The sequence below is a fragment of the Anoplopoma fimbria genome, chromosome 3 (assembly GCF_027596085.1).
Source record: "Anoplopoma fimbria isolate UVic2021 breed Golden Eagle Sablefish chromosome 3, Afim_UVic_2022, whole genome shotgun sequence".
In the NCBI taxonomy this organism is placed as follows: Eukaryota; Metazoa; Chordata; class Actinopteri; order Perciformes; family Anoplopomatidae; genus Anoplopoma; species Anoplopoma fimbria.
The window spans coordinates 500,006-515,193 of NC_072451.1; the positions used below are offsets into that span (position 1 = coordinate 500,006).

Here is a 15,188-nt window from a genome sequence, read left to right on the forward strand (position 1 = left end):
AGGTGTGATCATATTATTACATCTATATAATGTGCAGCACTAAAGCACAATATCAACTGTGTTGTTTCCTGACCTAGATGTCCTTTCTTTAGAAGGTTTTAATACCAAAACTCTTTCAGTTTTGTGGTTAGATGTTGCATATTCCTAAAATAATGATTTTAATCAGGCTACTAGAGCAAATCTGTGGTCGGCTAATATTTAAGCACAGAAAACCTGTCCACACTCCTTTACTTTCCAATAATGTTTTATAAGAGGCTAGTATTTTATTCATATAAATCTATAATGAATTATATAGCAAATGTATGGTAATAAGGCCATATATATTATATAGGGCTGATAGACCCACTATGCTTGTGAGAATACATGACTTGTTTTAGGAGCATTTCAGTCCTTTTCTTTTTGAGAAAATGGAGAAATGCCAGATGTTGGTTTTACTGTACTTGTTAAGCCTCATTCTAACATGAGTGTGTGTTGTTGCAGTGTGAAGTTCCCGTTCTCCTGACTGACAGCCAGACAGGAAGGAGAATCTCTGCTCGCCAGGCAGAGAGCGTGAGGAGGCCCTCAGCCTGCAGACAGTGTGCATGCTGCAGGGACGACCAGGTGAGACATTCCCACATTGTAAAATAAATTTCACCTTAGAATCCTGTAACGAGGACAGAATTTGTGAAGGGTGTTTTATTTTGACAAAGTTGTCCTCTGCAGTGTATCTGATGTAGATTTTCCTCTTGTGAGACTGTAAAAGTATGTTGTTTCGTAAGAAGCTTACTGACATCCTCTCATGTGTTGATGACCAGGGGCCGACTCTAAAGAGAAAGCGCCGGCTCTCTGCTGCTACTGGAGACCTTCCCCAGAAGAGGAAGCGCACCTCCGTGGCCCGTCCCCTGCCTGAACATCCAGAGGTTTTGGACAGTGTCCCCACTCCGCAGCCCTCCACTCCTGCTCGTGACGTTCCAGGGTCTTTGGATTTGGTCCTGAAGCCTCGAGCCACCATCCCACCTGATGACCTTCCAGTAGTCCCCAGTGTGGCCCCCAGCCTCCAGCCCTCCACTGCTCCACTGCACCACGACGGCCCTCTGAAGATACTCAACCTTTCAGTAGACGGGTACCAGCAGCTCTACCACGAGGTTGTTGATGATATGCTGAGGTACGTTGTGTCAAAAATCTGTGATAATTATCTAATTTTACATTCACTTCAAAATGTATTGGTTCATTTGTCCACGTACCAACATTTAAATCACATATGACATTATGATTTAATTTCCAATTCTTCCTCTGCTTACAGGTTCAAGAACGGCCGTCTGCGTCCATACAGTCTAGACCTGGGACGCATCCTCAAGCAGAAGCTGTGGGAGAGACTGGACCGTCCTCTGTTTACCCAAACAGTCAACGGAGACGGACTGGTGAACGTGGAGGTCTCCTACCGGGTTGGAGTCTATCCTCCTCTTTACGAGGTGGACACTTCAGGGGAACCAAGACCGGGGACCCCACCAAAGAGCTAAGAACTCTGTTATGATCAATTAAGATCAGATCTGTACATAATATTGCAAATAAGTTTAAGAACTGTAGTTTTAAGTTTTATTAAGTATTTTTAAGTTAAGTATTGTAGTTTTAAGTTTTAGTACGTTAGTTTTAAGTTAAGTATTGTAGTTCTAAGTTAAGTGTCGTAGTTTAAGTTAAGTATTATTGTGTTAAGTTTAGTATTTAGGTTTCAAGTTTAAGTATTTTAGGCTTAAGTTAAGATTTGGAGTTTAAGTTAAGTATCGTAGTTTAAGTTAAGTATCGTAGTATAAGTTTTAGTTTTGTAGTTTTAAGTTAAGTTTTAGTATCTTAAGTTTAAGTTAAGGATTGTAGTTTTAAGTTAAGTATTGTTGTTTTAAGTTTTAGTACATTAGTTTTAAGTTAAGATTTGTAGTTTAAGTTAAGTATCGTAGTTTAAGTTAAGTATCGTAGTATAAGTTTTAGTTAAGTATTGTAATTTAAGTTAAGTTTCGTAGTTTTAAGTTTTAGTATTGTAGATTTAAGTTAAGTATTCTTAAAAAGTTTTATCAGTTTTTTAATCAGTAAATGCAGCCTTTGTTAACCAACTCTGTTATCCAGCTTCAGCCTCAACAGGGACCAAAAGCACCTGCCAGGACAGGACAGCCCCTACAAACATCTGAAGTACTATCCTCCACCCTCCTCCTACAACCGCTACCATCCAACCTCCAGCCAGACATCCACCTGAGAAATCACAAACTCCTCTCCACCTTCAGCCTCTTTCACTCTGCCACAGATCCAACCTCTGCTTCCAGCCGACAATAGCCATCTGTTGCCTCGACCCAACTGCTGCCCCATGCTCCACCCACAGATCCTGGAAGGTAGCTAGGGACAGATCTCCACCTACAGCCTCTGAAGTGTCGTGCTCCAAACAAGCTGCATCAACAACTTCCATTGACCATTTTTCCACCTGCTCCACCAGCTGCAACTTCCGCCAGCCTCCACCTGTAGCCTTTGCCAGCAAACTGAGCCTCTGCCATAACATGCCGCCTCCACCTGCAGATTCTGGCAGACACCGCCTGCCATAACCTGCACACCTCCACCCAGCCTCTGCCATAACCTGCAGCTGCCGCCTCCACCTGCAGATTCTGGCAGACCTCCACCCTCCACCCAGAGCCTCTGCCATAACCTGCAGCTGCCAGCCTCCACCTGCAGATTGTGGCAGACAGCTGCCATTCAAACCTCCACCCACAGCCTCTGCCATAACCTGCAGCTGCCGCCTCCACCTGCAGATTCTGGCAGACAGCTGCCATTCAAACCTCCACCCACAGCCTCTGCCTAACCTGCAGCTGCCACCTCCTCCACCTGCAGATTGTGGCAGACAGCTGCCATTCAAACCTCCACCCACAGCCTCTGCCATAACCTGCAGCTGCCGCCTCCACCTGCAGATTGTGGCAGACAGCTGGACCTCCACCCACAGCCTCTGCCATAACCTGCAGCTGCCATTCAGATTGTGGCCTCCATTCAAACCTCCACCCAGCCTCTGCCATAACCTGCAGCTGCCGCCTCCACCTGCAGATTGTGGCAGACAGCTGCCATTCAAACCTCCACCCACAGCCTCTGCCATAACCTGCAGCTGCCGCCTCCACCTGCAGATTTATGGCAGACAGCTGCCATTCAGACCTCCACCCACAGCCTCTGCCGTAACCTGCAGCTGCCGCCTCCAACTGCAGATTCTAGCGGAAGGCTGTAGACTGAACCTCCACCTACAGTTATCAACTTGCAGCCCCGCCTCCACCTGAAGATCCTTGAAGACAGCTGCAGCCTGAACCTCCACCTAAAGACATCACCGAGCACCTCCGCCTCCACCTGAAGATTCGGCCAGACAACTGTACCTCCACTTACAGCCTACTCCATCATCCTGGACACCTCCAACCTGTTGACATGTGAAGACCTAAGAGTGGAACAGAAGGGACCAGAGACACACTGGTAAATAGAACATTTGAGATAACATGTAAAGAGTGTCTCAGTGTCTAGCCATGTATTTTAAGTTCATGTGGACTTCAGAAATGATCAAGCCTGTAGAAGTGATTAATTGAAAACAAGGATGTTATATATTTGAGTGATCATCTTAAAACAATATCTGACGTGGAAACTATTCATGAAAGGAAAGACCTGAAATGTTAGAAAGTCTGATTCCATTCTGAATGTAGATACTCCTAAAATTGACTCTTATTGTTATCTTTTTTTAATGGAGGTTTGGTTATTCATGGTGTTTTAATACAACACATTTTCTTTGTGGGTTTCTCCAGACGCTGTTGGACTTCACACATCCAGATCTACCAGGAGTTGATCTAGGGCCGTCAGGACAAATCCTTCTACAACACGAGCCGTGTTCCAGAGATGTTTATTCTTCCTCCACATTCACCACCAACTCCTGCTCTTCATCCAAAATGAGAACGCCCCTCCCCATCTCTGTTCCCCACCATCAGTTTCTCCCAAAGCAAGTTACTGGAGATCTGAAAGCAGAGACGCTCCAACCAAAGCTCCCTAAAAATAATTTGCTCCTTATTGTGTACGTGTGAACCTTTGCACTGATGTTCATTAAATTAAATCATTGTCTTATCAGATCAGTCTTGTTTGTGTCACCAGGTATTCACATAAATACAGATACATTCATATCAGAGATCCAAGTAAATTTGTGTAACATCATATTTTTCCTCACACTTTTCACAATCTTCTTTTCAAGAGGAAAAAAACATCGCAAATATACATATAAATGTTTATTTTAAAACACTTTGTTTATTTCTTCCATAGATTTCTCCTAAATTCATTAGATAATGCCTTATTTTGCATATTAAGCATTTCCGATAACTTATAATACAAAACATAGTTGTATTATTGTAAGTAATCTATTGTGGAAGTTTCATGGTGAAATCTATTAGATATACTAGTTTTAACCTATTGCATTTCACAATCATATCTTTAAAGGCTGTTTTCTCAAAATGGCTTTTCTTCTCATACTTTGAGACAGTAATCTCCACTTCAGTAACTCTAACGTACAACAAAAAAGGTTTTTACAGAGGGGTTTGTTCATTTATTCTTAAAAACCTGGACGAACATTTTTTTTATGGCTGTTGACAGTATTTTCTGATTTATATAGTGATGCAAATTTAGATCCCAAATCAATATGTAAAAAAAGAGTTTGACTCTATTTTCTCAACAAAATGAAACAATAGTTTTGAACCTGGCTTCATCCAGATTTCAGAAATGTGTTCCAGAAACTTTTACAATTCCAAACATATTTAATGAGATTGTTCCTAATTTGCATATCTAAACAAAACATTTCAGGAAAATTGTAATAGAAAAATATATTGTCTTTATGTAAATATTCAACTGGAGAAGTTTCATGGTGATATCTGTCTTTTCTACCCTATTCACCTGTAGTGTTGTCCCTTAATGAAAAAGTAAATGACTCATTAAAAGGCATTTCATTCGTGCTTATTAAGGATGACTCATCAGAAAGTGGTTCCCAAAAACTTAAGCCATCAGTATAATTTGAAAGATGCAATACAATATTAACTATTTATAATTACCGAAACTATATGTGGGCAGGTTCATTATTTACCAAAGAATCCAGTTTGATATCAGACCTCATGTTTCAGGAGTTAACCTCCAAAATATAAAGTGGTGAATAAATGACCACATGGTGGTGCTATCACATCAAAAATCACTTGTTCCCTTCATGGTCTAACTTTTCAACAAATGTTGATAAAGTCTGATGTTTTTTAGATATCCTGGGAACAAACAAACAATCAGGACCAAATAGCCTATATCTACTTTATGTGCCTGTCTGTGAAATAAACATTTGCAGTATTTTTACTATCAGAATCAGCTTTATTGGCCATGTATGCCCACACAACCTGCACACTCAGGTTTCTCAACATAAATGCACAGAAATAGATAAAAAAAAAAAAACAAGAACAATAAGAACAACAAAGTTAAGCATAAACCTTTAACAGCTATGTATAAATTAAATATAAATATATATACAAATGTATTCATATGAACATAAAACACAACAACAAAAACAATGAAATGGAGAAAATAGTGCAATGATGCAGAGTGCAAAGACGCTTGAATAAATATGGAAAGATTGTCAAAGGATACTTTATATGCATGAGGTAGGCGGAATATGTATTTATATATCTGACACTGTAAGACTGATTAAGTTCTCATCATAGAGACTGCCAGTGGAAAGAAGCTGTTCTGGTGTCTGGTAGTTTTGGTGTACAGTGCTCTGTGGGGCCTACCAGAGGGGAGGAGTTGGAACTGGTTGTGTCCAGGGTGTGACGGGTCTGCAGAGATGTTTCCTGACTCTGGAGAAGTACAAATCCTGGTTCGAGGGCAGGCTGGGGTCAATGATTTTCTCTGCAGACCTGACAGTCCGTTGCAGTCTGTTCCTGTCCTGTTTGGTGGCCGATCCAAAGCAGACAGTGATGGAAGTGCAGGAGAAGCGGAGTAGAACTGCGTCAGCAGCTCCTGAGGCATGTTGAACTTCCTGAGCTGCTGCAGGGTACATCTTCTGCTGAGTCTTTTTCAGGATGGTGGCGATGATGGAGGCCCACTTTAGGTCCTGGGATATTGTGGATACCAGAAACCTGAACCCAAAATTGCCCTCCCTGACCAGTCCACTTTCATCTCCACAGTTTTGAGCTTGTTCACCTCCAGGTTGTTCTGAGCACACCAGAGGGCCAGATGTTCAACCTCCCGTCTGTACGCAGACTCATCACCGTCCCTGATGAGGCCCATGACCGTTGATGAGACTCCTGAAGTACAGTCGTTAGTGTAGAGGGAGAAGAGCAGTGGGCAGCTGTGATGTCCTTCAGGTGGGTCAACACCAGTCTATCGACTGATTTCATGACTTGTTATTTTCTTGTATTCCACCAATGAACAGTTCAACAACTAACCTGAGGTTGAAAATCTTTCCGGCGTGTTTTGCACCGTCGGGTAGTGGATGACTGCTGCTACACCTTCCTTAATAACTGACATGTCACTGCAGTTTTTCTCAATTGTTTACAGACATTTTCTGAAAGCAGACCTCGTACTCTCAGAACTCTACACACAAATCCAAAAACGCACACACAACACAAAACAAAACAAAACACAAATCTCCTGCTAAATTAAACTATTTATTCAAAGCAATGTTGTTTCACACACACACATAAACATACACCATCATGTGAATAGACATTTCTAAGAACTTATTGAAGAGAGATCAGACTTAACAGAGGCCATTATTGTAAAATAGGAAATCATAAATACAAGGGAACACTTGGACTGAATGTCCACTTTGCTCCATGAAGAGATAGATCTGTATAAAGCACATGTAGTCATGGTCACATTAACCTGTTGAGGAAACCAGAGAAAAAGTTAACCTCCTCGTCCTGCCCTCTGTGCATCTTTATATACCTGCTGCCTCCACGTTCCCATCAACAATAACAACAGAAGTATTTTGCATTGATTTTTTAAATATAATTTGTATATGATGAAGAAATAGCGATGACGATCTCTCTCCTTCATGAGTTTATAGAGATTCATTGGACTTATACAAGCTACTGACTAAAAGACTTCTCTTTGTTATGATGTTATTTAACTACATGTGTACCATGTTATTTAAGAGTGATGATTAAATAGGAATTAAAAAAAATGTCAGCAGTCTAAACCAACATCACGTCATTCATATGGAGGAGAGTTCTGGCTGATTCTATTACAAAAATGACATATTATTATCATTGTAATAATTACTATATGATCATTCAGACGCATACAAATAAAAAAGACATTCACGTTTATATTCTATATAATTATTCCAGGGACATGCAGCAGAGCATCATTAATAAATCAATATATAATGATATAAAGACTAAAACAACATTTTTTAGCAGCAATAAGACTGAGCACGCAGTCAGATGTGGAGATAGATATTTAGATATGGACTTGATCTCAGGCTGGTGGGATAAAACATTAGATTACTGAGGTGAGATGTGATGGAGACACAGACACAAAATGGACGCGGAGGATTCCATGGTTGCTATGGTTTCTCTTCAGGTACATCGTTTATATGCGATCGTCATTTAAACACAAACAACAACTCAAGCGGTCAACAAAAGTTTTTTCTCTTGAACTCGAAATATTTTTGCAAATTACCTCTTCTACTGCAGACTTCTTCCTTCCTGACAAGAACTAAAGACTCACAGAGACTGACGAGAGCGACTAAACTAACTTCCATCATGGAAAATGTGAGATTTGAACACTTTGAAAATCGACATTGTTTTCTATGTGTTTTACCGTCGAGACTTTCAGATATGTCAAAGTGAACTGATCATCGTCTCTGTCATGATCACTCCTCCACCCCGGGGGGTCACACACAGGAAACATACGATAATACACTGTGTTATGAATAATGGAGGAGACGGTCGTTGTTACTGTAATGATTTACACTGTTAGAAGGCTGCTGGACTAAAGTACTGAACTGTACAGGATACATCTGTTTAGTAAAAAAAGACCAAAACTCACTCATTAATCAATCTAAATCACTGCTTTACTGTACATCAATGTTTTCATTATAGTCTTATATATATAATATATTATATCACAAAACAATTATCGTTTATCGTAAACAGGTGTGATCATATTATTACATCTATATAATGTGCAGCACTAAAGCACAATATCAACTGTGTTGTTTCCTGACCTAGATGTCCTTTCTTTAGAAGGTTTTAATACCAAAACTCTTTCAGTTTTGTGGTTAGATGTTGCATATTCCTAAAATAATGATTTTAATCAGGCTACTAGAGCAAATCTGTGGTCGGCTAATATTTAAGCACAGAAAACCTGTCCACACTCCTTTACTTTCCAATAATGTTTTATAAGAGGCTAGTATTTTATTCATATAAATCTATAATGAATTATATAGCAAATGTATGGTAATAAGGCCATATATATTATATAGGGCTGATAGACCCACTATGCTTGTGAGAATACATGACTTGTTTTAGGGAGCATTTCAGTCCTTTTCTTTTGAGAAAATGGAGAAATGCCAGATGTTGGTTTTACTGTACTTGTTAAGCCTCATTCTAACATGAGTGTGTGTTGTTGCAGTGTGAAGTTCCCGTTCTCCTGACTGACAGCCAGACAGGAAGGAGAATCTCTGCTCGCCAGGCAGAGAGCGTGAGGAGGCCCTCAGCCTGCAGACAGTGTGCATGCTGCAGGGACGACCAGGTGAGACATTCCCACATTGTAAAATAAATTTCACCTTAGAATCCTGTAACGAGGACAGAATTTGTGAAGGGTGTTTTATTTTGACAAAGTTGTCCTCTGCAGTGTATCTGATGTAGATTTTCCTCTTGTGAGACTGTAAAAGTATGTTGTTTCGTAAGAAGCTTACTGACATCCTCTCATGTGTTGATGACCAGGGGCCGACTCTAAAGAGAAAGCGCCGGCTCTCTGCTGCTACTGGAGACCTTCCCCAGAAGAGGAAGCGCACCTCCGTGGCCCGTCCCCTGCCTGAACATCCAGAGGTTTTGGACAGTGTCCCCACTCCGCAGCCCTCCACTCCTGCTCGTGACGTTCCAGGGTCTTTGGATTTGGTCCTGAAGCCTCGAGCCACCATCCCACCTGATGACCTTCCAGTAGTCCCCAGTGTGGCCCCCAGCCTCCAGCCCTCCACTGCTCCACTGCACCACGACGGCCCTCTGAAGATACTCAACCTTTCAGTAGACGGGTACCAGCAGCTCTACCACGAGGTTGTTGATGATATGCTGAGGTACGTTGTGTCAAAAATCTGTGATAATTATCTAATTTTACATTCACTTCAAAATGTATTGGTTCATTTGTCCACGTACCAACATTTAAATCACATATGACATTATGATTTAATTTCCAATTCTTCCTCTGCTTACAGGTTCAAGAACGGCCGTCTGCGTCCATACAGTCTAGACCTGGGACGCATCCTCAAGCAGAAGCTGTGGGAGAGACTGGACCGTCCTCTGTTTACCCAAACAGTCAACGGAGACGGACTGGTGAACGTGGAGGTCTCCTACCGGGTTGGAGTCTATCCTCCTCTTTACGAGGTGGACACTTCAGGGGAACCAAGACCGGGGACCCCACCAAAGAGCTAAGAACTCTGTTATGATCAATTAAGATCAGATCTGTACATAATATTGCAAATAAGTTTAAGAACTGTAGTTTTAAGTTTTATTAAGTATTTTTAAGTTAAGTATTGTAGTTTTAAGTTTTAGTACGTTAGTTTTAAGTTAAGTATTGTAGTTCTAAGTTAAGTGTCGTAGTTTAAGTTAAGTATTATTGTGTTAAGTTTAGTATTTAGGTTTCAAGTTTAAGTATTTTAGGCTTAAGTTAAGATTTGGAGTTTAAGTTAAGTATCGTAGTTTAAGTTAAGTATCGTAGTATAAGTTTTAGTTTTGTAGTTTTAAGTTAAGTTTTAGTATCTTAAGTTTAAGTTAAGGATTGTAGTTTTAAGTTAAGTATTGTTGTTTTAAGTTTTAGTACATTAGTTTTAAGTTAAGATTTGTAGTTTAAGTTAAGTATCGTAGTTTAAGTTAAGTATCGTAGTATAAGTTTTAGTTAAGTATTGTAATTTAAGTTAAGTTTCGTAGTTTTAAGTTTTAGTATTGTAGATTTAAGTTAAGTATTCTTAAAAAGTTTTATCAGTTTTTTAATCAGTAAATGCAGCCTTTGTTAACCAACTCTGTTATCCAGCTTCAGCCTCAACAGGGACCAAAAGCACCTGCCAGGACAGGACAGCCCCTACAAACATCTGAAGTACTATCCTCCACCCTCCTCCTACAACCGCTACCATCCAACCTCCAGCCAGACATCCACCTGAGAAATCACAAACTCCTCTCCACCTTCAGCCTCTTTCACTCTGCCACAGATCCAACCTCTGCTTCCAGCCGACAATAGCCATCTGTTGCCTCGACCCAACTGCTGCCCCATGCTCCACCCACAGATCCTGGAAGGTAGCTAGGGACAGATCTCCACCTACAGCCTCTGAAGTGTCGTGCTCCAAACAAGCTGCATCAACAACTTCCATTGACCATTTTTCCACCTGCTCCACCAGCTGCAACTTCCGCCAGCCTCCACCTGTAGCCTTTGCCAGCAAACTGAGGTGCCGCCTCCACCTGCAGATTCTGGCACACCGCTGCCGCTAAAACCTCCACCTACAGCCTCTGCCATAACATGCAGCTGCCACCTCCACCTGCAGATTCTGGCAGACAGCTGCCATTCAAACCTCCACCCACAGCCTCTGCCATAACCTGCAGCTGCCGCCTCCACCTGCAGATTTATGGCAGACAGCTGCCATTCAGACCTCCACCCACAGCCTCTGCCGTAACCTGCAGCTGCCGCCTCCAACTGCAGATTCTAGCGGAAGGCTGTAGACTGAACCTCCACCTACAGTTATCAACTTGCAGCCCCGCCTCCACCTGAAGATCCTTGAAGACAGCTGCAGCCTGAACCTCCACCTAAAGACATCACCGAGCACCTCCGCCTCCACCTGAAGATTCGGCCAGACAACTGTACCTCCACTTACAGCCTACTCCATCATCCTGGACACCTCCAACCTGTTGACATGTGAAGACCTAAGAGTGGAACAGAAGGGACCAGAGACACACTGGTAAATAGAACATTTGAGATAACATGTAAAGAGTGTCTCAGTGTCTAGCCATGTATTTTAAGTTCATGTGGACTTCAGAAATGATCAAGCCTGTAGAAGTGATTAATTGAAAACAAGGATGTTATATATTTGAGTGATCATCTTAAAACAATATCTGACGTGGAAACTATTCATGAAAGGAAAGACCTGAAATGTTAGAAAGTCTGATTCCATTCTGAATGTAGATACTCCTAAAATTGACTCTTATTGTTATCTTTTTTTAATGGAGGTTTGGTTATTCATGGTGTTTTAATACAACACATTTTCTTTGTGGGTTTCTCCAGACGCTGTTGGACTTCACACATCCAGATCTACCAGGAGTTGATCTAGGGCCGTCAGGACAAATCCTTCTACAACACGAGCCGTGTTCCAGAGATGTTTATTCTTCCTCCACATTCACCACCAACTCCTGCTCTTCATCCAAAATGAGAACGCCCCTCCCCATCTCTGTTCCCCACCATCAGTTTCTCCCAAAGCAAGTTACTGGAGATCTGAAAGCAGAGACGCTCCAACCAAAGCTCCCTAAAAAATAATTTGCTCCTTATTGTGTACGTGTGAACCTTTGCACTGATGTTCATTAAATTAAATCATTGTCTTATCAGATCAGTCTTGTTTGTGTCACCAGGTATTCACATAAATACAGATACATTCATATCAGAGATCCAAGTAAATTTGTGTAACATCATATTTTTCCTCACACTTTTCACAATCTTCTTTTCAAGAGGAAAAAAACATCGCAAATATACATATAAATGTTTATTTTAAAACACTTTGTTTATTTCTTCCATAGATTTCTCCTAAATTCATTAGATAATGCCTTATTTTGCATATTAAGCATTTCCGATAACTTATAATACAAAACATAGTTGTATTATTGTAAGTAATCTATTGTGGAAGTTTCATGGTGAAATCTATTAGATATACTAGTTTTAACCTATTGCATTTCACAATCATATCTTTAAAGGCTGTTTTCTCAAAATGGCTTTTCTTCTCATACTTTGAGACAGTAATCTCCACTTCAGTAACTCTAACGTACAACAAAAAAGGTTTTTACAGAGGGGTTTGTTCATTTATTCTTAAAAACCTGGACGAACATTTTTTTTATGGCTGTTGACAGTATTTTCTGATTTATATAGTGATGCAAATTTAGATCCCAAATCAATATGTAAAAAAAGAGTTTGACTCTATTTTCTCAACAAAATGAAACAATAGTTTTGAACCTGGCTTCATCCAGATTTCAGAAATGTGTTCCAGAAACTTTTACAATTCGAAACATATTTAATGAGATTGTTCCTAATTTGCATATCTAAACAAAACATTTCAGGAAAATTGTAATAGAAAAATATATTGTCTTTATGTAAATATTCAACTGGAGAAGTTTCATGGTGATATCTGTCTTTTCTACCCTATTCACCTGTAGTGTTGTCCCTTAATGAAAAAGTAAATGACTCATTAAAAGGCATTTCATTCGTGCTTATTAAGGATGACTCATCAGAAAGTGGTTCCCAAAAACTTAAGCCATCAGTATAATTTGAAAGATGCAATACAATATTAACTATTTATAATTACCGAAACTATATGTGGGCAGGTTCATTATTTACCAAAGAATCCAGTTTGATATCAGACCTCATGTTTCAGGAGTTAACCTCCAAAATATAAAGTGGTGAATAAATGACCACATGGTGGTGCTATCACATCAAAAATCACTTGTTCCCTTCATGGTCTAACTTTTCAACAAATGTTGATAAAGTCTGATGTTTTTTAGATATCCTGGGAACAAACAAACAATCAGGACCAAATAGCCTATATCTACTTTATGTGCCTGTCTGTGAAATAAACATTTGCAGTATTTTTACTATCAGAATCAGCTTTATTGGCCATGTATGCCCACACAACCTGCACACTCAGGTTTCTCAACATAAATGCACAGAAATAGATTAAAAAAAAATAAGAACAATAAGAACAACAAAGTTAAGCATAAACCTTTAACAGCTATGTATGAATTAAATATAAATATATATACAAATGTATTCATATGAACATAAAACACAACAACAAAAACAATGAAATGGAGAAAATAGTGCAATGATGCAGAGTGCAAAGACGCTTGAATAAATATGGAAAGATTGTCAAAGGATACTTTATATGCATGAGGTAGGCGGAATATGTATTTATATATCTGACACTGTAAGACTGATTAAGTTCTCATCATAGAGACTGCCAGTGGAAAGAAGCTGTTCTGGTGTCTGGTAGTTTTGGTGTACAGTGCTCTGTGGGGCCTACCAGAGGGGAGGAGTTGGAACTGGTTGTGTCCAGGGTGTGACGGGTCTGCAGAGATGTTTCCTGACTCTGGAGAAGTACAAATCCTGGTTCGAGGGCAGGCTGGGGTCAATGATTTTCTCTGCAGACCTGACAGTCCGTTGCAGTCTGTTCCTGTCCTGTTTGGTGGCCGATCCAAAGCAGACAGTGATGGAAGTGCAGGAGAAGCGGAGTAGAACTGCGTCAGCAGCTCCTGAGGCATGTTGAACTTCCTGAGCTGCTGCAGGGTACATCTTCTGCTGAGTCTTTTTCAGGATGGTGGCGATGATGGAGGCCCACTTTAGGTCCTGGGATATTGTGGATACCAGAAACCTGAACCCAAAATTGCCCTCCCTGACCAGTCCACTTTCATCTCCACAGTTTTGAGCTTGTTCACCTCCAGGTTGTTCTGAGCACACCAGAGGGCCAGATGTTCAACCTCCCGTCTGTACGCAGACTCATCACCGTCCCTGATGAGGCCCATGACCGTTGATGAGACTCCTGAAGTACAGTCGTTAGTGTAGAGGGAGAAGAGCAGTGGGCAGCTGTGATGTCCTTCAGGTGGGTCAACACCAGTCTATCGACTGATTTCATGACTTGTTATTTTCTTGTATTCCACCAATGAACAGTTCAACAACTAACCTGAGGTTGAAAATCTTTCCGGCGTGTTTTGCACCGTCGGGTAGTGGATGACTGCTGCTACACCTTCCTTAATAACTGACATGTCACTGCAGTTTTTCTCAATTGTTTACAGACATTTTCTGAAAGCAGACCTCGTACTCTCAGAACTCTACACACAAATCCAAAAACGCACACACAACACAAAACAAAACAAAACACAAATCTCCTGCTAAATTAAACTATTTATTCAAAGCAATGTTGTTTCACACACACACATAAACATACACCATCATGTGAATAGACATTTCTAAGAACTTATTGAAGAGAGATCAGACTTAACAGAGGCCATTATTGTAAAATAGGAAATCATAAATACAAGGGAACACTTGGACTGAATGTCCACTTTGCTCCATGAAGAGATAGATCTGTATAAAGCACATGTAGTCATGGTCACATTAACCTGTTGAGGAAACCAGAGAAAAAGTTAACCTCCTCGTCCTGCCCTCTGTGCATCTTTATATACCTGCTGCCTCCACGTTCCCATCAACAATAACAACAGAAGTATTTTGCATTGATTTTTTAAATATAATTTGTATATGATGAAGAAATAGCGATGACGATCTCTCTCCTTCATGAGTTTATAGAGATTCATTGGACTTATACAAGCTACTGACTAAAAGACTTCTCTTTGTTATGATGTTATTTAACTACATGTGTACCATGTTATTTAAGAGTGATGATTAAATAGGAATTAAAAAAAATGTCAGCAGTCTAAACCAACATCACGTCATTCATATGGAGGAGAGTTCTGGCTGATTCTATTACAAAAATGACATATTATTATCATTGTAATAATTACTATATGATCATTCAGACGCATACAAATAAAAAAGACATTCACGTTTATATTCTATATAATTATTCCAGGGACATGCAGCAGAGCATCATTAATAAATCAATATATAATGATATAAAGACTAAAACAACATTTTTTAGCAGCAATAAGACTGAGCACGCAGTCAGATGTGGAGATAGATATTTAGATATGGACTTGATC

At 40.2% G+C, this 15,188-nt stretch overlaps 2 protein-coding genes across 2 annotated transcripts; both read left to right on the forward strand.

Moving 5' to 3' along the window:
• The first annotated feature begins 347 nt into the window (after positions 1 to 347).
• LOC129116197 (uncharacterized) lies at positions 348 to 1,499 on the forward strand. The gene is made up of 4 exons (XM_054627207.1): positions 348 to 353; positions 481 to 600; positions 795 to 1,144; positions 1,283 to 1,499. Exons 1-4 carry the CDS (start codon positions 348 to 350, stop codon positions 1,497 to 1,499), a joined length of 693 nt encoding a protein of 230 aa, XP_054483182.1.
• Positions 1,500 to 7,545: 6,046 nt separating this feature from the next.
• Positions 7,546 to 9,659, forward strand: LOC129116267 (uncharacterized). Its single transcript, XM_054627248.1, has 4 exons — positions 7,546 to 7,587; positions 8,641 to 8,760; positions 8,955 to 9,304; positions 9,443 to 9,659. The coding sequence occupies exons 1-4, from the start codon at positions 7,546 to 7,548 to the stop codon at positions 9,657 to 9,659; spliced, it is 729 nt and encodes a 242-aa protein (XP_054483223.1).
• The last annotated feature ends 5,529 nt before the right edge of the window (positions 9,660 to 15,188 follow it).

Bases quoted from the DNA above. Each gene is read 5' to 3' on its own strand.
- LOC129116197 (XM_054627207.1), top strand. The intron at 601-794 runs GTGAGACATTCC...GTTGATGACCAG, and splicing joins CATGCTGCAGGGACGACCAG to GGGCCGACTCTAAAGAGAAA. The intron at 1,145-1,282 runs GTACGTTGTGTC...CTCTGCTTACAG, and splicing joins GTTGTTGATGATATGCTGAG to GTTCAAGAACGGCCGTCTGC.
- LOC129116267 (XM_054627248.1), top strand. From the start codon at position 7,546: ATGGACGCGGAGGATTCCATGGTTGCTATGGTTTCTCTTCAG. The intron at 8,761-8,954 runs GTGAGACATTCC...GTTGATGACCAG, and splicing joins CATGCTGCAGGGACGACCAG to GGGCCGACTCTAAAGAGAAA. The intron at 9,305-9,442 runs GTACGTTGTGTC...CTCTGCTTACAG, and splicing joins GTTGTTGATGATATGCTGAG to GTTCAAGAACGGCCGTCTGC.